At 39.6% G+C, this 25825-nt stretch overlaps 1 protein-coding gene across 1 annotated transcript in view; it reads right to left on the bottom strand.

The window, feature by feature from the left end:
• The window catches only part of LOC125458162 (uncharacterized), a 166763-nt gene that overhangs the window by 83687 nt on the left and 57251 nt on the right, over nt 1–25825 (bottom strand). Inside the window, exon 5 of the mRNA XM_059650811.1 lies at nt 23630–24346. Within this exon, the coding sequence (XP_059506794.1) occupies nt 23630–24346 (717 nt within the window). The remainder of the gene's footprint in view (nt 1–23629; nt 24347–25825) is intronic.

The raw sequence follows: 25825 nt of genomic DNA, 5'->3' as shown, positions 1-25825 counted from the left end.
ACTATACACTGACTATCCACCCCGAACACTGGAATTTCTACCTAAACCACTCAGTCCTTTAGACGCTGGAGAATCTGAGACAAGGTGCAGCGCAGGAGCAACACAGCAAGCCAAGCAGCATCCCAGGAGCGGGAAAGCTGACACTTCAGGCCTAGACCCTTTCTGATGAAGGGTCTAGGCCCAAAGCATCAGCTTTCACGCTCCTGGGATGCTGCTTGGCCTGCTGTGTTCATCCAGCTCCACACCTACTTGAAAACACTTCTTTACACCAAGTATTTGACAGCTGCCCAAACATCTTGTGCACTTGGATGCAAGAATCTTGCCTAAATGTTCCTGGGAAGAGTCTTGACACAATGTTAAAGATGCACAAATCAAGTGGCTATTGAATAGAAGTTATTAACCATCAGATGCCAAGCAGACATACTGTTGTAGAAAACGTGGCTAGTATACTACGTACCTTTAAACTATCTAACAAATTGCTTCTTTACCACCACAGACTATCAAGGCAAAATTTGCAGTGTGTCCACCTACAATACAATTGACCATGACTACTCTTCCATTTAGACAGACGGGATACTACATTTCACTGTCAATTTTGCTGCCTTGTAATTGGTTTACATTAAGTTAGGTTCTCCGATAACCATCTTTGTTAAGTTTACACAAGTTAATAAAACGTGCCAATCAGAAATAGTCTAATGATAATACCACTAGGCCATCACCTCCTTTTGACAAAGATGCTAAAAGGCATACATAGGCAATTAGATTCAGTACTGTCCCAGCATGCCAGAACAACTTTCAGGTAAATGAGGAAAAGAACATTTGAGGACCAAGATCAGTGATCCTTACCCTCCCATACATAGAACTATACGAAATAGGTGAAGTAGGTTTTTTGGCCCTTTGAGCCTTCTTCACCATTCAATGTGATCACAGCTGATCATTCAACTCAATACCCTGGCTTCAGGATATTTTCAGTAACACGTTTATATAATGTTTCGGCTTTAACCACTGTGACAGAATTCCACAGGTTTTCCACTCTCTGGGTGAAGAAAGCTCTCATCTCAGCTTTAAATAGCAAACCTTTATTATTTGACTGTGACTGGTTGTCCTAGACTCCCTGGTCAAAAGAATATCCTTCCTTCATTCACATGTCTAGTCTTGCCAGAAAAGGACAACTTTCAGCATACAGTTCAAACATCAGGCAAAGTGCCGCTGGCAGCACTTTCATGTGACCCACCAAATTTTGTGGCAACAGTTCAACAGCCTATTCCTGTGTGTACCAAATAGATATTTTTTAAAAATCATTTTCAAAATGTGGAGGGCTATAAGTTCATCGCCCACCATATTAAGATGAGCTCAAGACTGGATGCAAAGGTTGTGGGCTAGCCATTTTCTGTGACCCTCTGGCCCAAAAAGCATGATTAATACACCAGAGAAAGTATACAAATCTCAAGACAATCCTTCTATCTGACCTCCAAACACGACATGGCCTGCCTGCGTCTAATTATGCACTAATCAGCCATCTCTGAATCCGTGACAGACAGCACGTGTGCAGATCAAGTAAGAAGGGTGGATGAGAGCACAGCATTAGATGAATAACAAAAAAACAAAGAAACCTACAGCTCAGGAACAGGCCCTTCAGCCCTCCAGGCCTGCGCCGATCAAGATCCTCTGTCTAACCTGTCATCTATTTTCTAACCGACTGTGTCCATTTGCTCCCTGCCCATCCATGCACCTGTCCAAATATATCTTAAAAGGCGCTAACGTGTCTGCGTCTACCACCTCCACTGGCAACGCGTTCCAGGCGCCCACCACCCTCTGTGTAAAGAACTTTCCACGCATATCTCCCTTAAACTTTGCTCCTCTCACTTTGAACTCATGACCCCTAGTAATGGAGTCCCTCACTCTGGGGAAAAGTTTTTTGCTATCCACACTGTCTATACCCCTCATGATTTTGTAGACCTCAATCAGGTTCCCCCCCCACTCAATCTCCGTCTTTCTAATGAAAATAATCCTAATCTATTCAACGTCTTCATAGCTAGCACCCTCCATACCAGGCAACATCCTGGTGAACCTCCTCTGCACCCTCTCAAAAGCATCCACATCCTTTTGGTAATGTAGTGACCAGAACTGTACACAGTACTCCAAATGTGGCCAAACCAAAGTCCTATACAACTGCAACATGACCTGCCAACTCTTGTACTCAATACCCCGCCCAATGAAGGCAAGCATACCATATGCCTTCTTGACCACCCTATTAACCTGCGTTGTCAACTTCAGGGAACAATGGACCTGAACACCCAGATCTCTCTGTTCATCAATTTTCCCTGTGTGGAGGTAATGGCTTACACCACAATTTTCAATGCTGTTGAGGCAAAACGTGTAACATACACGAGTCTTTCTTTCAAACACATCACTTGATTGTAACCTGAGCACTGTCTGAGGACTAAGGGACAATGACTGTGCAAATCTGTCATTACATGCATTAATTAGGACCAATCCATTGAAAAACTCACAGCCAAGTAAAGCAACAGCCGAATAAGTCATCTTTGCAGAATCAAATGATTACAATCACCATGCCCAGTGATACTCTATGCTGATAGGAGAACTACTAGAGCTGTTGTGTGCTTGGGTGTATATCTAAACACAAAGAGGACAGTTAATAAGACAGATACACCAAGGGCAGGTCAGGCAGCATCCATGGTGAGACAGCAAGATAATGTTGAGTCTCGATGATTCAACAGAGCTGATGAGAAGTGTGGAGCGGGCAGCATTTATGCTAATGGTGGGTGGGTGGAGTCATGGAGGGCAGGAGAGAAAGGATGTGATAGTGCAGGTTAAATGGTTGAAATGAGAGAATGGCAGAACAACAAATGTGTTAAATGCCAAACTGGAAAGAAAAGACAATCTTATTGGAGTGGGGACACAAGGACATGGTGACAGAAAATGCAACAAGTAAAGCTAAGAGAGAAGGAATGGAAGTAGGTTCACAATCTAAAAAAGGTGTTGAATGCAATCTCAAGTCCAGAAAGTTGCAAAGTGCCTAGTGTAAAGAGATGCTGTTCTGCTAGTTTTGAGCTGAGATTCGCTGGAGCATTGCCAAATGTTGACAAGTGAGCATGTGAACAGGATGTTGTGTAAAATGACCTGCTACAGGAAGGCTGGGGTCATGCCTGCACACAGACCAGAGGTGTTCTGCAAAGTGGTCACCCAGTCTGCATTTGGTTTCTCCAGTGTAGAGTTGGCTATGTTGGTTGCAGCAAATGCAACATACCAGACTGGAGGGATACAGGTGAAGTGTTGCTTCACCTGGAAAAACTGTTCAGGCACTTGGATGGTGAACACGGAGTTGCTCAAAGTGTGGGTGTTACACCTTCTGCAGTTTCAGGAAGGTATCATTGGGGTTAGGGTGGGGCAATTGTGGTGGTGTGTTAAATGTGTCTCAGTGGCCAAGGAATGGCCTAGGGTGTCCTGGAGGGAACAGTCCCTGCAAAATAAGTATGTTTTTTTTATTAGCTTTTGTTGAAACATAAACGTCTGGAAATGAGCAGGAATGGCAGTTTTAAACACTACCTAGTACAGGGTTTCAGACAACACCCCTTCAGACATGGGATTTAAAAAAAGGAAATGGGGTGGAAATTTGATTAAAGGAGGAGTTACAGCTGTGAGAAGGGACATTTTGGAAAGATCAAATGAAACCTGTATGGGTTGAACTAAGTAGCAGAAAATCAGTTGGGAATGCAGATTTCTAAGCTGTTTAATAGTGGAGGAACAAGTCTGTAGACAAATGAATGGTAAAGTACACCTGGGATAAGGGTGTTGCCAGGACCAAAAAGGTAGCTCTAGGCATGGACCAGATGAGCTAGAGTGATCTAGAGTAGCCTGCTCTCTAATCGGTGCCAGAACATGCTGCTCTTTTAAAACAAAACTGCCCAAAAACATTCCATGAATTCATCATCCAAACTAGATTTACCAATCTGATTTGCCAACTTCGATTAAAATCACCTAACACTTGCAATTTTTTTTCCTCACAAGCTGCCATTATTTCTTCTTGTTCATCCTGTCCTTCAGCATGCTCTCTGTTCGAGGGCTTATATGCCACTTCCAAAGACAACGTTTTTCTACCCCCACCCCCCCCCCCCGCCCCACCCCGACCCCATTGCTCATCCCTAGCTGATCCTCTATCTTGATCTTCAAAATCATTAATCTCATTCCAGTGTACTAATGTAATCCTTAACTGTCAGAGCTACCCCTTCAACTTTCCTGAACTTATCCCTCCTAAATATTCATGTCCCAGTCTTTGCCATGTTGCAAACATGTCAGTGTCAGCTGCCAGGTTATACGTAGATTTACAATTACTGTCAATTGATTTATTTTGTTAGAAATGCTGTGTGTATATGGATGCAAAGTCACTAATTCTGCCTTTTTAACAATTTCTAGTTACATCTAGTGGTCGACTCTTTAGGTGCGCATACTCTTATTTCCATCTGGCCTCCTCTACATTGGGGAAAGCAAGCAGAGGCTTGGGGACCGCTTTGCGGAACACCTACACTGTGCACCTAAACAGCTGCACCTCCCACTCACGAACCATTTCAACTCCCCTCCCATTCCTCAGATGACCTGTCCATCCTGAGCTTCCTGCAGTGCCACAACGATGCCACCCGAAGGTTGCAGGAACAGCAACTCATTCCGCTTGGGAACCCTGCTGTCCAATGGTATCAGTGGATTTCACGAGCTTCAAAATCTCCCCTGCCCCACTGCTTCCCAAAACCAGGCCAGCTCATCCCCACCTCCCTAACTTGTTCTTACTCTCATCTATCCCCTCCTCCCACCTCAAGCCACACCCCCATTTCCTACCTAACCTCATCCCACTCCCTTGACCTGTCTGTCCTCCCTGGACTGACCTATCCCCTCCCTACCTCCCCACCTACAGGCTCCATCCGTGCCTCTTTAACTTGTCTGTCTCCTCTCCACCTACCTTCTCCTCTATCCATTTTCGATCCACCTCCCCAATCTCCCTATTTATTTCAGAAACCTCTTGCCGTCCCCCACTTCTGAAGTGTCTAGGCCCAAAATGTCAGCTTTCCAGCTCTTTAGATGCCGCTTGGCCTGCTGTGTTCATCCAGCTCCACATCTTGATATCTTACTTTCTTGTATGGCTGGTCTTCTCTATTCAACTCACCATATGGTCCTAAACTCAATCCTTTGATCCCATTATTTACATTAAATATCGCTCTATTGCCCTAGCTATGACTTGCCAGAATATTGGTCCCAGCATAATTCAAATGAAGACCATCCCAACAGTATAACTCACTTTCCAGAATACTAGTGTCAGTGCTCCAAGGAATAAAATCCATTTCTCAGACACCAACCTTTGAGCCACACGTTAACGCTCCAATTTTACCGACTATAAAATTTCTCCGTGGCTCAGGTAGTAACACTGACATTAGTACCTTTGCAGTTCTGCTTTGCAATTTAGCCCCTTCAGACACAAATTTCTTGCTTTTCATGCCATTACCTGTTTTGCTCAATTTTCAAAAAGGACATTCTTTTATCTTTCAAGATCCTAGTCAAGAAGGAGATTCTATAAAAAAATGTCTGTTCTGAACTTGTTTCTAGATTTACATACCCTTAACTCCAAGAGGATGGGAAAGCACTATCCGTCACTTCAGATGGTTAAAAACGTTGGAACTTAGGCCTGGTGCTGGAACTGTTACTTTTTGTTGGCTTATTCTATTTAATACTTTGCCATTTTAAACGAACTCATTAGATAATGCAAAAGTGAAGTGTCAGTGAAGGGAAGAATAGAATTCCAAGTGTTAAAAATTTTAATATACTTGGTGAGCTACTTTTTAAATTGCAGCATGCAAAATAAAAAAGAAACTCAACTTTAAATTAAAAACACTTAAACAGACCTGTACCAAGTAACGAAAACATCTCACTCCTTCTCATATCTATATAAAACTAAGATGCATGGATCACAATTCCACATTTACAAGGCAAAAACACAATGTTCAAAGTCACCTAGCAAAGCATACCAAAGAGGATTAAGAATATCACCCAATAAGTTCCATCTCAACATTTATCATCTATTTATCAAGATTAGTCTGCCTGCTTTCTAAGAATTCTTATTCTGCTTCAAAGAAATTCACATAAGTAACTAAATCTTATTTATTTGCTCAGGAAATGGGCAATATCAGCAAGGCTACATTTATTGACCAGCTTATTCACCCCTTAAAAGGTGGGATCAGGCCTTCTCCTTAAACTGCTACAGTCTGTGATAATGGTGATCTCAATGCTGTTTGCTAGGAAATTCTGGGACCTGGGTCTATGATAAAAGAAAGAACAAAGATCTTTGTTGGAATTGCAGCAGTGCAATGGAAACAGACCGTCTAATATTTCTGTGCTTATCTTTCTCAATACCATTTTGCAATGCCCATGGGAAACAAGAAACCAAGAGAACGAAATTTACTGCATTATTTGAAAATGAACAGATTATTAAGATTAGATTAGATTCCCTACAGTGTGGGGATTCAGCCCAACAAGTCCACACTGCCCCTTGAAGCATCCCACCCAGACCCATCCCCCAATAACCGACACATCCCTGAACACGACAGGCAATTTAGCATGGCCCATCCACCTCGCCTGCACATCTATGGACTGTGGGCGGAAACCGGAGCACCCAGAGGAAACCCACGCAGACATGGGGAGAACGTGCAAACTCCGCACAGACAGACAGTCGCCCGAGGCTGGAATCAAACCCAGGTCCCTGGTGCTGCGAGGCTGCAGTGCTAACCACAGCCACCGTGCCGCCCCAAAGATTCCACTTTTTGTAGTATTCACTAAATCTGAATTAGCATTGATTTGTTTAAATCAATTAGCATGTATCTGATATTTCAAGGAAACAGCAAAAGGAATATGCTGAACCTTCAGATATTTATAGGTTAAGACTGATGTACTTTGCCATCATACCAGCTGTGATATTCATGCATGTTGTTGTTCAACCGCATACTGGGCAAAATGTCTTCATGGGCTGACACCTGCATTTTTCTGGTGAAAACTATCATTCTTGCAGCCACTGCGTGGTGGCAGCATGAAACAGTTGGTCTTATTCAAATATTTTAGATACCCCACCTTTCCAGAGTAATTTGAGTTAGACTGTGTACCTGGGTGGAAAATTTCAGGTGAATTAATGGTTGACTATCATTTTAAATTGAGGACATCACTGACAAAACTTGATAATCAATCATTAAACACTACTTATAAACATCTCCAGAAATCATTCAATATGGCATCTTCAGATTATTTGCAAATCTTGCAGACTTTGGCTCTTCTACAAATCTGTAGAAGAAAACTACAAAAAAATCACCACTGGTTTGTAAGAAAGTTTTGAATTACATTCCTATTAAGTTAAAATCATTTACAGATTCCACACACACTTTAAACACATGAAATTTTCCTTAATATACTGCTCTCAGATAAAGCGTCAGCACAGTGGTAGGTGGTGATATTTCAAGTCCATTCCATTCCATGTGTGCTCTGCCTGAAGACACATGGAACTGCATATAGCTTTTTAAAACTTTCATTTTATATTATTTGGAAGTAGGGGAAAGAAGTGTAAGTAGTAGGCATTCTGACTGACATGGCAAAAGTGATGCTCCCTCTTAGATCTGCTTTGATGTCAATTTTTTGCTATTTATCAATTTATATATGGGACCAATTTTTTGCTATATTTATCAATTTATATATGGGAACAATGAGTCACACCTTCAGTTTTGCAGATGACACAGTTAAGAGGGACAGAGCGAGAAATGAAAGCAGTAAACTGTAAAGAATGTAAACAGATTCAGCAATTGGACAAGAAAAAAAATCAGATGTAATGCAATGCAATGATGCCATCTACTTTGGCCAAGGAAGATGAAGAGTTTAAAAATACAAAAATGTTAAAAGACACTAAGTTTTAAAAATTATGAGAAATTAGAAACTGTAGAAGAGCGGGGAGATTTAGAAATCTAAGTACACAGGACATTGCTGAGGCCTCTTCTGAAATACTGTGTCCCGCTCTGGTCACCCTGTTGTAGGAAGGATGTTAAGCTACAGGCTTCTTCTGAAACTTGTCAAGATGTTGCTCAATATGGAAGGTTTGAGTCAAAAAGAAAGGCTGCATAAGCTCGGGCTATTTATCCCCCCCCACTGGAGCATAGGGGTCTGAGAGGTGACCACATTCAGGTTTACAAAATCAGAGGCACACAGGTAAGGTTAATGGTGGTTGTGTTTTCCCTAGAATGGGGGATTTCAAGACTAGGGGGCTTTTCTTTTTGAAAAGGTGAAAAGAGACAGATTTCTTAAAAAAGGGCAACCGTTTTTTGAAACAAGCAAAGTGGTTCACATGTGGAAAGCACTTGCTAAGGAAGTGCTGAATGTGGGCAGAGTTACAATGCTTGAGAGAGATTTGGATAAGTACACAGTGGGTATGGACCAGGAGTATGCAGGTGGGACTAGCTTAATTTGAGATTATGTTTGGCAAGGACTGGTTGGACTGAAAGGTCTGTTTCTGTGCTGTACGACACTATGACTCTACATAAATCATTAATAACTAACAGACTGGCACAAAAAAGCTTCAATAACTATTGGAAAATTGGCTTGTACATCAGGAGCCTGCAGTGCAAAAGGGGAGAGATCCACATCAACTATGGACAGTTTTAGGGCAAGGTCACCAATAGCACTGATTAGTTTTGGTCTGTGAACTTCAAGAGGGATACTACTGTCTTGGAAAAGATGCACTGATTTGTCAAAAGGGTTTAACGGATCAAATAAAATAAACTTGACTTGTATTTATTCCGTTGAGTTAAGGAAAAAAGAACAACTTGGTCAAGGAGTTTCTTTTAAAAAAAAAGAGTGGAGCTCCTTGATCTTTTCTGAGCATACTGCTTTGTAGAAAAAGTAGTACATTCCTTTATGGTGGTATTCACAACTCCTAGTTACTTGTCAATTCAGTAGACTTTGTACCAATTAGCACAGGTACACAAAGTTAATAATCCAAGCAAGAACAATTCAAGGCAGAGGAATTCTTGGGTACTGGCTGCAGTTAAAAATGTTGTTGAGATAAACTGCTATTGTCAACAGTATCTATGCTATATAGACGCTATGACAAGCCTTCAGTGCATCCAGCGTTTAGGAAACAAAACTGTTCTTCGTGCAGTTGGTAAACTGCAACTTAACATGCTAAAATACTTACCAGTAGTTCACATGCTCCTTGAATACATTTGGCAATAAAATTGGTTGTTTAACATTCTCAGTGCTTTAAAATCTGCTGTGACTGACTGTATCCAGTTGTACAAGAGAAATGAGCTTTTAAAAAAAATACATACGCACATCGTAAAATAGGCCAGCATTTTACTCCATCTCTTGCTCCCCTGAGGTGGTGAGCTGCCTTCTCAAATCACTTGTAGTCACATGGTCCAGGCATACATTTAAAGCTGTTAGAGGAATTTCAAGTATTTTAACCCAGCAACAAAGAAACTGACACTATTTCAGGTTCAGTTGGACAATGGCTTAGAGGGAAACTTGGTGTTCCCACGTGTTATTACACATGGTAGAGGATGTGGGTGTGGCAGGTGCTGTCCAACGAGCCTTGATTTTCTGCAGTGTATCTTGTTGATCGTATATACTGCTGCTACTACTGACTGTCAGTAGTGGTGGTGGGGGTAAACATTGGTGGATGTGGTGCCAATCAAACACGGTTTTTTGCTCTGCATGATTTTAAGCTTTGTATCTTGGAGCTGCAATCATCTAGACAAGTGATTAGTACTCCATCACACTCCTGACTGGTGTCTCAGAGTTCAGATTTGGGATAGTCAGGAAGTGAATTACCTGCGGCAGGACTCCAAGCTTTTGGCCTATTCTTGAAGGCACAGTATTTATACAACTATCCCTTTTCAGCTTCTGATCAATGACAGTCTCTGGAATGTTTTAGTGCAGATTCAACAAGAGTAACGTCATCGCAAATGGGTAATGGTTAGATTCTTGTTATAGATGATTGTTGACTGGCATGTGATGCAAAAAAAAATGTCATTTGCTTTAATGGCAGCCCAAGCCTGGATATTGTCAGATCTTGCATTTAGATATGGACTGCTTTAGCATCTATGGAGTCACAAACAGCCCCTACAGAGTAATTCATGACCAGCAATTATAATCGAGTCATCCTTCTGATTTCATCCAAATGGGGTTAGAGAATGCACTAACCTACTGGCAATGTCACTGGAGTGTAATTAAGAGGCTCAGGGAGATGCTCAAGAGACATGGGTTTAAATCCTACTTAACAGCTGGTGGAATTTAAAAAATCAAATAATAAATTGTGATTTAAAAACCTAGTTCAATGAAGACCTGTAAACCAAACCTGATTGTCCTAACAGCCCAAACCAGCTCATTGACATCCTTTAGTAATGTTACAATAACTGCCTTTAGCTGGTCAAGACCACATGACAGAAGATCCACTGCTTTGAGGCTGATTCTTAAGTGTGCCAGCAAGCCACTCAGTTGCATTAAACCACACACAAAAGAAATGCTAACAATGGATAAATCTGGTTGGACTACACAGCATCACCCTAATCCATCACTATTGTGTCCCATCAGCAATTATTTACTGTTAGGAGTTATGTTACCTCTAATTTTCGTCCTGACGGCACAGGACTCCGGATGACCTGTATGTAGGAACTTCTAGAACTGGAAGTCAATGCCACAATTGGCGCGCTGACACTAGTCATAATGTGCAAAGTCTCAGGGCAGTTGTGCACACGTGTAGCTTAGCGGGAACATTGGATGGGAGGAAATGGTCATGGAGGCCCCAACTATTTCACTTCAGACATCTGATAAATAAGCACTTCCCTGGGCTAAACAGACCAATATTCATTGGCTGAGTCAGGTAGAAATGATTGCGATTTACAGCAATGTGTCAACAAAAACAGTAAAGTAGGACAAGGAGGAGGAAACTAAATTAGAATGGAATTGGAGGGGTAATTGTCAGAACAGTACAGCAAAACATTGTGCTCCAAGGGCACATTCCTATGTGAAATTAAACTAATCCCTTCTGCCTGCCTTGGTCCATATCCCTCCAATTCTTGCATACTCATGTGCTCCACCACAAGTCCCTTAAAACGACCCTACCACATGTGCCTTCACCAAAACCCTGGCATCATGCTCCAGACTCCTACCACTCTTAAAGAGAACCTGCCCCTCACATCTCCTTTGAACTTACCCACCCCCCCCCACCTTAAATCCATGCCCCCTAGAATTAGGTATTTCGACTCAAAAATTCTGACCAACCATGTCTATGCATCTCAATTTTATGGACTTCCATCAAGTCTCCCCTCAGCATATGCTGCTCAAGAAAACAACCCGAGTTCTTCTAGCCTCTCCTTATAGCTCCTACCGTCTAATCCAGCCAGCATCCTTGTAAACCTCTTCTGTACCCTCTCCGAAGCCTCCACATCCTTCCTCTAATGTGGTGACCAGAACTGAACGCAACACTAAGTGTGGCCTGATCAAAGTATCATGAAGCTGCACTATGACATCCTGACTTTTGTTCTCAATTCCCTGATCAATAAAAGCAAGCATGCCATATGCCTTCTTTACCACCAGAACTATGGACTTGAACCCTAAGATGCCTCCATACAATGTTGTTCAGGGTCCTGCCATTAATTGTATACTTTTATTTAACACTTGATCTCCCAAAGTGCACACCTAACAATTACCCAAATTAAACTCCATCCACCTTTTCTCTGCCCATATCTGCAACTGATCTGCACCCTGGTGTATCCTTCGACAACCATCTACACAATCCACAACTTCACCAATCTTCAGTGTCTGCAAAAGTACAAAGCCATCCATCTACATTTTCATTCAAATCATTTATATAAATCACAAAGAGCAGAGGATTCACAAGGAACACCTCTCGTCATGGACTTCCAGCCAAAAAAGACACTTTCACCACTGCCTTCTACGGGCAAGCCAATTCTATATGTAAGCGGCCAAGTCACCCAAATAACCCAGTAGTTTCATTCCCATAAAGATTCTGGCCATGAAAGAGCTTAAAAAACTGACAGAACCAATGAACAAAACAGAAACCTTTTCAGCTTTGGAGCGATCCAAATTTATGAACCCTAGTACTCCCACTGCAAACAGTAAATTTGAAGCAAAATCTATAACATACCAACTCTAGAACTGTCCAAGATGATCCTTAAAGGCATCTATTTCTAAAACTATTCTAACAGTGACTTGTTGTATAATCAAGTGGAAAAGGTATAAAATCGGTGGCAAGGAATTCTGGGTGGTGTGAGCTTCAAAATACGAGGGTGGCACAGTTGTATTGCTAAAGGGTATGGCTGAACAATCAGGCCTGAGAGACAGATTAGGAAGGAACCAACAATAGAGAAAACACACTTGACTATGCCCTCACCTGAACATCCTACCCTAGGTGGATCTGCTCAACATTATTGGTAGGAAGTAACCACTGCACAGTACTTGTGAACACAACGACTCATCACATGGATAATAACTCAGATTGTGCCACCGAAATAGCACAGATTACGATCAGATCCAACAAGACAACACATCAGCAGTGTAATTACATACATACAACCACAACTTGTAACCGCTTAGTCTAGTATACCTCTCACTTGTATCAAGCCACAAGATGAACTGTCGTTCAATAAAGGACAGGCCAGGAGCTGCAACAAGCATATATAAAAATGAAATGTCAATCTGGTGATACGATAGACATAGGATTACATTCATGCCAAACTAAATAAATAGCATACAGTGGACACAGCTTAGGTGATCACATAGCCAGCAAATTAGATCTAAACTCTGTAGGCCTGCTACTTGCAGTAATAAATATGCTGACAAAAAACCATCTGGGGCAGTAGCTCCATGCACATACATCCTCAAATCGAATGCAGAACCTAGCATACCAATGCAAAAGACACAGCGGAAACATTTGCAAACCATCTTCAAGAATGACATCACTGTGACATCACGGCAGCCTACTGACCAAGTTTGAAAACAACAAGCCCTGACAAAACTGAAAGCAACAAGGATCAGGAGAAAAATATTCCATTGGTTGGAGTACTGACTCGTGAAAAGTAAGATGATCAGTGTTGGAGGCCAATCACTTTAGTCTCAGGACAACAGTTTTCCTCAGTGTCTTAGGCCTATCTGTCTTCAACTTCAAATGAACATTCTTCCATAAGTTAAGATGCTCAGACAATTGCACAACATTCAGCATCTGTGGCATCAGGTACTGGAAATCGACATCTGTACAGTGAGACCGGGACAATATAAGTGGCAAGTAAGGTTCATTTCAACCAAGCCCTGGAGAAAAAGACCTCTAACAAGGCAATCTGGCAATCCAACCATCACCCCTTGACATTCAGTGGCATTACCACTGCTGAATCCCCCATCTTCCGTATCTCACAGGTTACCATTGGCCAGAAACTGAACTGCTCCAAATATGTAAATACTATTGCTTCAGGAGTACAGAGGATGGTAATTCTGCAGAGAGTAGTTCATATCCTGACTCTTCAACGGCTACCCAACATCAACTAGACACCAGAAGTGTGATGGAGCATTCTCCACTTGCCTACAGGTGCAACTCCAACAACATTCGAGAACATGCGGAACGAAACAATCCATCGAATGGTATCCCATCCAACACCTTCAACATTCATTATCCCAACAATGCTGTAGTAGCAACAATATGTTGCATCTAAGATCACCTTCCAAATCCTACACCCTAAGTGCACAGGAGCACCATTACTCGAAATCCCTCCTCTAAGCCACAACATTGAGACTTGGCACGATATAGCTCACTATTCCTTTACTATCACTGGGTCAAAACTGTGGAAATCCCTTTATCACCTGCATATACTTACGCTCACTGGATGGTTCAAGGCAGCAACTCACCCCTGGCCTGTTAAATACCTGATTGGCAAAAGATGCATTTTGCCATTTTCAGAAAAAGGTAATTGGTAACATGCTGAACAGCTTAGACTCCACAAAATTCCACCCATTATTACTAATTCACTTTGAAACTAATGATTAAAAAAAAGGTTAAAGAGCTCTCCAATATCTGATTAAAATACAAAATTATGTCAACATGAAGTTTTTGAAGATACTTTTTGCTTATGCAATCACATTTCGATTTTCAGATCATGAGAATGAGCACAAGCTAGTCTAATATATTCTAGCAATAAGAAACACAACAGGAAATGCTTGCAATTCAGTTACAGCTCCCTTACCATTTCATGCCTGGGAAAATGAATATACATTTTAAAATGTCACTATTCACAATAGCTAGAAGTAGAGGTGAAACTTGGCTCTACTCATTTTCTAAAGCTACTAATATAGTAAAAGCTAATACTGACTTCTAATATAGCGATAATTGCAACTTGTGGTTTGTTGTGTATGTGAAAACATGCACAGTATAATTTCAAAAACTGTCTTGTGGTTAAAAATTCATACTTGCTACACAGGTCATGTAAAACTTGATCTCAAAATTCAGTTATGAAACATGCGAAAGTCAAATCTTAGTGGATAAGTAGTACTGGATAAGGATCACAAAAAAGTGAAGCTTTAGGGATGCATTTAGTTGTTTATCAACATCATAGACAACTGTGTTTAAGACTGGTTAGGACCAGTTTAGCTAGTTACTTAAAATGACAACTTTTAAGTTATCAAAAAAGGCAAACATTTACCTGCAGAGATCTTTGTATCACACTTTTGATATTTGACAACAGGTCAATTGAACATGAACTGGCTGAGTTATACTGTCCTGCTTTCAATAAAGGACCAGACTACTAGTGAGGCAGGTGGAGGGATCAGGAAGTAGTGCTGCAGGAGGCTCAACCCCTGTCTTTGTCAAACAGGTTCAAAATTCATGTTGTGTAGCCTGGAGCAGGGAACTGTCGGTAGATGAGCAAATAGATCATAGTATTGTGGTACAGGAAGCAGTTCAAAAGGAGGGGAGGAGAGAGAGAAATGTAGTTGTAATCATGGATTGTATAGTCAGGGGAGCAGACGCTGTTCTGCAGCATAAAATCAACAGTCCCAAAGGCTTTGTCGCCTGTGCCAGGATTCAGGATCTCTCATTTGGGGTGCAGAGGAACTCAGTGGGAGGGAAAGATCTAGCTGTCATGGTTGACATAGGTACTAATGATATAGGTGGAATGAGGAAGATAGTTCTTAAAAAAGTGATATGAATAGATGGGTTAAAATAAAAAGCAGAACCAAAAAAGGTAAAAACTTTCTACCTGAGACATGATCTAATTGGCACAGGGGTTAATAAAATTAAAGAGATAACTGTGAGACTCAGATTGGTGCAGGAAACATGGTTTGAACTCATGGGGCACTGACACCAGTACTGAGGAAAGAGGGAGCTATTCAGACGGGACAGGTTCCACGTATATCATGCTGGACCAGAGTCCTGGCAAATCACAGAACAAGGGCTGTAGATAGGAGTTTAAACTCAATAGGAAGAAGGGTTCAGTTGTATGGCAAATTATAAAATCAAAGTTAAAAGGGAGAAGGCAAAAAGTACAGGTTAATGAGGGTGATTGTTCCCAGAAGACAAAAAAGGGACAGAATGCACGACTGGCATTTGCACCAAGCTGTATAATTAGTATGGAAATTTGATAAAATTACAAACTTAAAGGCTTTGCATCTGAACACATGAAGCATTCAGAATAAAGTTAATGCACTAACTGTGCAAATAGAGAGAAAAACAGGCATGATTTGGGGAGGGGGGGGCAATTGAGACATGGTTGCAGGAAGAACAAGTTTGAAAGGATAGGCAGGAAGGGAAAGGAAGACTTAAAAAAAAAATCAGTGATCAATGCTGTAGTGAGAAATGATACCAGCACTGGAGATTGAGGCAGAATCAGTCTGGGTAGAAATGAAAAAAAAACACCGGGGGGGGGGGGGGTGTCCTTGGTGCTAGTAATCTATAGGTCCTCGAAATACTTGGAGTTTGTAAGAAAAAGGTACAAAATAATCATAGATTATATTAATATACACATGGGCTGGATTAATCAAACTGGCAAACACAGCCTCAAGAGAATTCATTGAATGTATTAGGGATAGCTTTTTGGTGCAACGTGTTTTGCAAACAACCAGGGAGCAGGCTATTTTGGATTTGATATGCTGTAATGATGTGGGATTAGTGAATGATCTCATGATAATGGTCAGAGATTAGGAAAGTGTGTTTATAGCATAGTGGAATTTCAAATTCCATTCACATCAATAAACTGGAGCTCCACACCATCACGCTGGAGTTAAACAAAAGGTAATCATATGGACATGAGAACGGATTTAGCCTGAGTAAACTAAGCAGGATGACTAAAAGGTTGGACAGTAGATGAGCAGTGAAGGAGATGCTAATTTGCTCCCAACTTGAATATTTATAAGAAAGGAATAAATATTGAGGGGTAGGGACGAAACATTCCATGGCTTCGCAAGGAAGTTAAAGACAAAAACTAAGGTATATTACATTGCAAAGGTGGATGGCAGTCTGGAAGACTAGGAAACCTTTAAAAATTAAAGGATTACTAGTAAAGTAATAAAGAAAGCAAGAAGGTAATTTAGGAAAGAAACAAAAGCTTCTGTAAGTATATAAAAAAGGGAAGAGAGAAAAGTTAAAGCGAACACAGGCCCCTTGGAAGAAGAAACTGGAGAGTTAGTGAGGAACACAAATTGCAGTCATTAAATCAATATTTTGCCACGATGTGGAGGTGCCAGTGTTGGATTGGAGTTGACAAAGTCAAGTCACATGACACAGTGAGAAACACCTCTCTCTCACTTCACCTGATGAAGGGGCTAAACTCCAAAAGCTTGCGATTTCAAATAAGCCTGTTGGACTACAACCTGGTGTGGTGTGATTTCAATTTTTTCAACACTTTTCATGGCTATGATACTAGTATTATCCATAGTAACAGGTAATGCAGAGGCTATAATAAGAGGGGTCCTAGAACAATCAGTAAAAGGAAAAGTACACAGCAAACCACTGGGACTGAAGACAGACATAGCCTATAACCTACATGTTAGGATCTTAAAGGAAGTGGCAGAGATAGTGGATACATTGGTTACACTACTCAAAGTCCTTGATGAAAAGTTAAATGGATTTGAAAAATGATAATACTGTTATTCAAGAAGGGAGAGAGTCAAAGTAGGAAACTATTGACTAGTTAGTTTAATGTGCACTGCTGGGAAATCATTAGTATCTTTCAAGGAAGTAATACCAGATCATTTGGAAAGTTAGTGCAATCCTTCAGATTTAGCTTGCTTTTTACTAATTTGCTGGAGTTATTCGATGATGCAACAAGCAAAAATGGATAATGGGGTTCCTGTAGATTTACAACATCCGGGTCTTTCAGAAATCAGAAATCATTTTGTTAATAAAACAGTGCCTCAAAGAAAGAATACACCGAATAAAATCACTCAAGGTTGGTGTAATTTGACAGCTTGGACAGATGAATGGCTAACCAACAGAAAGCAGAGAGTCAGGATAAATAGGCCTTTTTCTGGCTGGCAGGCTATGACTATTGGGGCATCACAGGGTTGAGTACTCAGGCCCTAACTATCTACAATCTGTATTAAATGACTTGGATGTAGGGATAGAAGGTACGATAACCAAATTTGCACATAACACTAAAATAGATGGAAAATTAAGTTGCAATGAAGAAATAGTAAACTTAGATATTGTTAGGTGAACAGGGCAAAATTTGGCACATGAAGTTTAACTTGGATAAGCAACAAGTTATCCATTTTGGTCAGAGAAACAGCCAAGTTGGCTTTCTAAATGGAGAGAAACTTCAGACTGCTTTGGTGCACAACAGATGTCCTTCTGCATGAATTGCAGGAAACTAGTGTACAGGTACAGCAGTAATAAACAAGGCAACTGGAGTTGACATTTGTTGCTAAAAGGAACAAACCATAAACAGTACTTTAGTGCTGTAACCGTACAAGAGATTAGTTGGACCACAGCTGGATACAGAATACAATTTTGGTCCTCTTTCTGAGAAATTTAGTTGCATTGGAGAAATTCAAAAGAATGTTCACTAGATTGATTAGAGATAAGTCTGTCTTGAAATTGAGCAGTCTAGGGTTTAGAAGAATGAGAGATCTAACTGAAACAAACAAGACGCCAAAGGGAATTGACAAATTAGGCACAGTGTGCCTCATGTGGGACATTCTATAATAAACAGGTTATATTTTTATGCTAACGGCCAGCAGTTCAAAAAAAGAGCTGAGAAAGAATTACTTCTCTTAAAAAGGTCATGAATCTGTGGAATTCACTAACCTAGCGGATGCTGGGACATGGAGTAAATTTGAAGAGACAGATAAAATTTTAAGCGTTAAGTGGAGTTGAGGCAAAGATAAAATCAGCCATGTTCATACAAAATGGTGGAGCAGGTTCAAGGAGCTAAACTGCCTATTCCTGTTCTTAGTTCCTACATTCTAAGGAATGACAATTTTTAGTTTTTTATTATTTACAGGATGAAGGCATCGCTGGCTAGACTAGCATATATTGCCCACCATTAATTGCCCAGAGGGCAAGTTAAGAGTCAGCCACATAGCCATGGGTCTGAAGTTGCAGGTAAGCCAGACCAGGTAAGGATGGCAGTTTCCATTGCTAAAGGATATTTCTGAATTAGAGGGGCTTTCCCAAAACAAAAAAAGCCAAACAAAATAAGAAAAAAAACAATGATTAATGGTTATTATTAGACTTAGCTCCTGACTTATGGAGTTCAATTTCCAACATCCACTATGGCAGGGTCTAAACCCAGGTCCCTGGAATATTAGCTGGGTCTCTGGATTAACAGTCTGGCAATAAAATGACCAGGCCATCAACTCTTCAATTTTGTATGCTGTTAGATAAATTGAAGCATTACAGTTGTGCTAGAGTAATTTACACGTAAAGGTTCACAGTTGTTCAACTGAAAAAGCTTTATACCCAACTGGCAGTGTCCATACTTCTGACAAAAATTGATCAAGTACCTAAGACAAATTCGGTTCCTAAATTCGAGAAGGCAAAAGAACAACTGTCATGCTCTTAATATTTCCGAGATCTGCAGACTGAATAAATCTTTCACTGCAAGTCATTTTCTTGCCAAAGGAGTTTGGTGAATTCGAGTATACTATATTTATTAGTGACTTAGATCATTTAAACAGCCATACATTCAAGCTTTTCAACAGAAAAAAGGTTTGGACATAGCAAGTCGTGCTATAGGAGCAGAAAGAAAATGGGCTGAATGGTCGCTCTGTGCTGAAAATGACAGATGAACTGATTGAAAGGAAAACTAATGGCTTGATTTTAAAGCAGTTAAATGAGATCAAAACATTTATAGATTACAGTACTTTCAAAATAGTTTTAAAACAGGAAAAATAAGGAAGGAGTTTTTTTTTAAAAAAGAAAAGATAGAAAGGGAGGATGGTGGTCTAAAGGAAAATACCAAACAGGACAGAGGTGATATTCTGCTTTGGAAAGTCAAGGACAGAATATATTTGATCATCGGCTTGGTCTGCAGGCGAGGCCCAGAGCGGGTCGCAATTCTCAACTTCTTATTCCTTGATTTTTCCAATTTATTCTTAAAATTTTGTACCTAAGTATCTTGTACCCAAGATGACAGCAGATCTGTAATGCTGAATGGTTTATTTCTTTATTTTCCCCCATTTAAATCATAAAATCCTGTAACTAGGTACCTTTGTACTAAGATGGCAGCATTAAGTGGCATCTTTGTAAACTTTTCATTGCACACGTGACAATAAACCTACAGGCATTTCTGCTATAATGTGTGTTTCATTAATAAAAATGGGCCATAACGCAATTGAAGTAGTGGATGCTGTCTGGATAATGCAAACTTTCAACTATAAAAGGTACAGCAATTTCCCTATAACATGATTTTCTACAGCACAAGGTCACAATAAAACACAATGATTGTGTTATAGGAGAACTATCTGTAAATCTAATTCTAAACATGAGGTACTATTAAATATTAGTACATTCTGTAGATCAACTATTAGGAAAGATAAAGAAGCAAACTTGCAAGAGATAGTTTACATTGAAGTAAATAATGCGGGCGTTATTTTCTGTTACCATTTAAACTAGCCAGTTAGATTTTGAGTCAGTTGTGAGAAGTTTATGGAAAAGGCCAGAAGGTTACTTGGATAGTGACATAATTTTAAATGTATTATTTCAAAAGATAGTACATTAATGTAGTAAATTGGTACACCCCTGCAGTGGCAATTGATATAATTTTTTACTGTTGAGTTTATAACAGATATAATAAAACACATTTAGGCATTTTAGTTTAGTTTCAACTTCATAACAGAAGCTTTGATGTTCTAATTCATAATCCAGCATTTAGTTCCGAATAGCAGTCTTTCTGCCAGCATGAGAATCAAATTTTACAGTTTCCTCCCCTGAATTGAGTCACCTCAGCAGATTTCTCTGGAAGTTCCAAACCAGGCAAGTGGACAGAAGGGTTTATAGTATTAAACCTAAAAAACTTAAGCCATCAAATTGAGGGCATTCACAATTCAGAACAAAGTCAAAGTCAAAAAAGATTGTAAAAAGGAGAAAAAAAGAAAGAAACTGCAAGGTGTGAGGTAAAGTTTAAAAACTTGACAGGAGTGTGTTCTTTTTAAATCTGGAATAGTATTCCTGTAAAAGGGCAACTTTATTTTGATATTTGTTAAGTCTGTGTCTTTTTTATATAGACAAAATAAAGCTTTTTTTCCCTTGCATAATGAATTTAAAAAGGTTTGTTGAAGAATTTTTCCAGCCTCATTTGAATAGGTTCGTAACTAATCATGTTAACCAACTGCAAAACTAAAACAAATGATCTCTCAAGCCAGACTTCATTCAATTCAATTTCTTCGTTGGTTGAGATCATGACAAAGTTCCTAAAGCTATAGAGTAGTAATGGGAAATATTAATTATGCCAACCTAACCAGGGATAGCAATACTGTATAGGGAGATTGCTAAACATTAATCAAGAAAATTTTGTTCATCAATTTCTTCAGGTCCAATAAGTAAAGATGCATTCCTGTATCTGGTTCTCGGGAATGCATTGGGTCAAGTGCCATTAAAGGACACTTTTACAGACTGGGATCAGTATATTATGAAAAGGTGTATAAGCTACAGAAATCTCGTATAAATGACAACTGGAGGAGGGTCAACTTCACAAACCAAGAATAGATTTGTGAAGAGGACGATTTAAAGAAAGAGCGAAAGAAGCAATCATGAAAACCATCTGTTTAAAAATAAGCAAAGTGGTTAATTCATAGAATGCACCGTTGGAAATTGTGATGAACGATTCAACTACAATTTTTCAAAGAAAATTGAATAAACACCAGTAAAGAAAAGGTGTTGGGATATATGGAATGCACTGGAAGCATTCCAGAATAGGAGAAATTAAGCATGGGGCAGAGGAGGAATTAAAACAGTGACCAGAAACTGTACTGGGAAAATTACTGGGACAAAAGTCTGACAAAACCCCTGCATCTGATGATCCACATCTTAAGATCTTACAAGGAAACAGCTGCAGAGATAGATGTTCTTTTGTAGTCTTTCAAATTCCCTGAATTCTGCAAAGGTTCCAGTGGATTGGAAAACAACACAAGCAACATTACTGTTCAAAAAAAAAAGGACGGCAGTCAAAAAAAAGGAGGAAACAATGCATCAGTTGAACCAACAATTGTTATTGGGAAAATTGCTAGAGTCAAAGATAAAATGTATGATGCTTAGAAAAATACAATGAAGCAGAGACAGCTTTAATGAAAATAAAATCACGTTGGACAAATTCAAGTTCTTTGAGGACACATGAAGCAGTGTGGAGAAAGGCAAATGAGCAGATGTAATGTATTTGATGGTTGGTAAGGGGTCAACATATCGTAACAGAAAATAAAAGTGAACGTACTATTGCCAACTTTGTGGCTGACAAAAATAAATTGGAAGGCAAGTAGCGATGGTGACAGAGTCTCGAGAGAAACTAGCAGGCTGACTGGCAAAATCTTGGCAGATGGAATATAATGTGGGGAAAATGTGCAGGTGTGCACTCAGATAGGAGAGTTCAATATTATCTAAATGGGGAACGACTTTAGAAAACTGCAACATGAAGGGAGTTGGGAGTCCTTGTGCATGACATAAAAAGCCAGCATAAGATAATCAGGTAATACAGAAGGCAAGTGGAAGTTAGCCGTTATTTTAAAAGAAATGGAGTATAACTATACAGATGCTTTCTTAAAACTGTACAAGTCATTAATTAGCCTTGATGTGAAATACTGTAAAAAGTTTGGTCCCTTTACCCAAGACATATTGGGATCAGAGACAGTACACAAACACTTCATTACGTTGCATCCAGGTATGGCTAAATCTTATGGAGGAACTGTTGAGCAGGTCGGGTGTGTACTCAGTTTATGAGAATGAAAGGTGACCTCATTAAAACACAAGATTCTTAGGGGACTTAGAGTAGCCGCTGAGCAGTTATTTGCCGGAGAAAAAAAGAGTCTAAAGACCGCTGGGCATAGTCTCAGAGCAAGAGTTACCTATTTAAAACAGAGATGAGGAAGAGAGGTGGAAAAACAAATCTGTAGAATTCTTTACTGCATAGGGCTACAGGCTGGGTGTTTAAGAACATTCAAGGGTGAGATAGAGGGATTTTTAAATCAATAAAGGGAATAGGACTATTAGCAGATCATCACTGAATAACAAAAAAGGAACACGACCAGGTGAGTGAAATGGCCTACTTCTGTTCATCCAACTTGTAGAGGAAAAGGATTTGCAGAACTGTTCTTGCAGACAGCTGGTATGGGTGCGAGAACTTTCTTCTGTATTCTAACCATTCTTTGGTTCAATAAAAGCAGTGTGTTTTTCACCATAGAAATACAAAAAGTTCAAGTTGCATCAAGCCTGGAGTTCATCCAGGCACAACATCACAGACAGATATAGTGGCCTTAAAAAGAAAGCAGAGTTTGTTCAGAATGTTACCAAGACTTTGTTTTTTTAATGAAACAATGATTTGAGGTTCATGATTTTTGAAAGAAACTCATTAGCTAAGTTCAAGAAATTTATCTTAATCTGTGCGGAGGCCTAGAGGGAACAGAACAGTAAAATCAGAGCCAGGACATTTGACAAAAGGAGTCAGAAGGCATTTCTTGTACTGGATTTTTTAAAAATGTCAAATTCTGCTAAAGAATGGGTAGCTAACACTCAATGGAAAACATTTAAAATTTGCAATTGGCAGATTTGGCTAGCCAGGTTAGTGAAATGTTGAGAAGCCAAGACTATTCAATGGAGTTAGTATACAGATCAGCCATAATCTCTTGAATGGTAGATGAAGCTTGATTTTTCACAGCTTATTCCTGTTACTAAGAGAAATGATTAAAGTTAGGACTTTCCTGCCATGTATGAATAATCTATGCACCATTTTAACTAAAATACATGCACAATAAAAAAAGTAGGGAACTGGTCAGCAATGTTCAAAGAAATAAATCTTAAGACTACATTAACCCCAAATAAAAATCTAATGTATCAGTTTAACTAGTACTGTACTAAGTGTTTAAATACTGCACAAACCTGCATGTTCTGGTAGTTGGCTTCAAACTGAGTTCCAGTCCCATTACAGACACCATAATGTTCAGAACTAGATTTGGTCTTGTATTCAATTGTAGTTGGACCATTTCCTATATTAAATGGCTCCTTAGAAATTCCTTCATCTGACCAATTTAATACAGCTGTTGCAGCTGAAACAATCTCTGATGTACTTATGACATTATTATTATTATATATGGAAGAACTTTCAACGATACAGGATTTCGGGGTTGAACCCTCTATTCCAGTGATGATCTCATTTGATGCCTCTGCAAAACCATTTATAAGGGTTGCAGAATTCATCTGCATATTATTTACTGTACTGTTTGTATTGTATGTACACTGTGAAGATTCACTGATAGGAACTCTGGCCTTTAACAGTTTATTTCTCATGCGTTTTCTCGTTTTACAGTCAGAAGAACACCTAATTGAGGAGCTGGTATCTGTCTTGTTATTCTGGTGTGCATATGTAGCATGGCAATCTTCTGAATTATTGCAGTGACTGTTGGAGTCAGCTGAAATGTTTAGGTCCTTGGGTTCTGAAGTTAGTTGAATTTCAAGCTTTTCTTTCCCAGCCATGTGAAGCAAACCATCCTCGCTAATTAGGCAATATTTGGATATTCTGTCCTCAACAGACATAGAAAGTGCTTCTTCTGCCTGAACAACACCAGTTTCCCACTGTGTGTGCACTTTAACAGAAACCTAAAACAAAAGAAATGTTGAGTTAGCATAGAGCTTATAATTTTCTTTTGTTATAAGCTATTGAGGCAGTGATCAAATACCTCAAGTATAAAAACATTAGCTTCAATCATTATCAAACTTACAGTCCTGTAAAGTAGTGTCACTTTAAGTCACTGGGATCTGTAAGGATTGTTTTGTATAATGTGTTGTAAACTGTTGGACTTTCATTCAGAGTTTGGGTTTCTGCATTTTGAGATGGTAACTGGTGAGTTTTAAGAATGTTTGAAGTCAATATTTAACAGCATTTCTGAAACCAAGGTGATTTCTCCCAAAAATTTTTAGAATTAATGGATTTTGTGCACCATAATTAGATTTTCATTTATTTGATTGTTTTGCAGTGTAAATAGTGGACCTTAAGGTTTGTTAGTGGTTCTGGATCTTGTTTACTTTTTGAGCTTTAAGGGCAATGCCAAAATCTCAGATTGTTTTAGTTTCTCATTTAACTTTGAGTGGGACACCCAGTGAAGTCCTTGGAATAGGTCAGCTGAAAAAAAAGTGTTCTGAAGAGGATGTACAGTGAACTAGATCTTGGAATGACAGCTGGTGCTAGTTACCAATTACAGAATTGGTACAAATCCTACAAGGAATTATTTAAAGCTAAGTCCATTTAAGCAAACGTGAGATAGCTTCTTCCTAGAGTCATCTGCAATTCGAGTCTAAGGGTTGAAGTCACAAGTCACTATTTGAATTACAAAAATTAGATAGAATTGTCTAAACCAATATCTTAATTTCTTTGGTAATAAACTTCTGTTTCATTGTACAATTAAAATGGGCAGCATTGCACACTTACATTTCAGCAAGAGAACACAACTAAAACCAAAGCAAATAACTTGAACTAACCAGCCAGGTTCCTGACTGGGATGACTCGTTTGCAATGGCTAGAATAACAACAATAGCATTTTAAGATTTCACTATCTACTATGAAAACCTTATTCTATAAAGCTTCCTCTTGGCAACAATACTTAAAGTAACATGTTTCTGCAGAATGGTAACAAGCTCAACACTTCAGCCTTTCAACCTCACACGCATACTAAGACCATCCTTTTTCATTAACAACCACTCACCTCTTTTGGTGTCACCAAAATCCTCATCCACCTTTGTTTATATTAAGATTTGGCAATTCCAATACATGTGCACCTTTCTGTCATGCAAAGCTTCGCTCAAGTCCTATGCTGCATCAAACATCATTAAATGCACCATCCTTATGCTTGTTTAGTCTCAACTTGCTCTCTGCTAAACAGCATATTAATTTTAAAATTCTCAAGTTATTTTCAAATCCAAGATTTGCTACATTATTAGGCATGTTCTCCCCAGTCTCACAGCAGAGATCTGCATTCCTTCGATTCTAGTGTCTGAAGCATTCCCAATTTTAATCATTCCAACCTTGGTCACCCTGCCATTCGCTGCTTGGAGCCAAAACTCTCAAACTGCCCCCATAAA

Source organism: Stegostoma tigrinum, chromosome 13 (genome assembly GCF_030684315.1).
Source record: "Stegostoma tigrinum isolate sSteTig4 chromosome 13, sSteTig4.hap1, whole genome shotgun sequence".
NCBI classification, from domain to species: domain Eukaryota; kingdom Metazoa; phylum Chordata; class Chondrichthyes; order Orectolobiformes; family Stegostomatidae; genus Stegostoma; species Stegostoma tigrinum.
The sequence above is the reverse complement of the archived record's forward strand: the minus strand, read 5'-3'. Positions and strand labels throughout refer to the sequence as shown.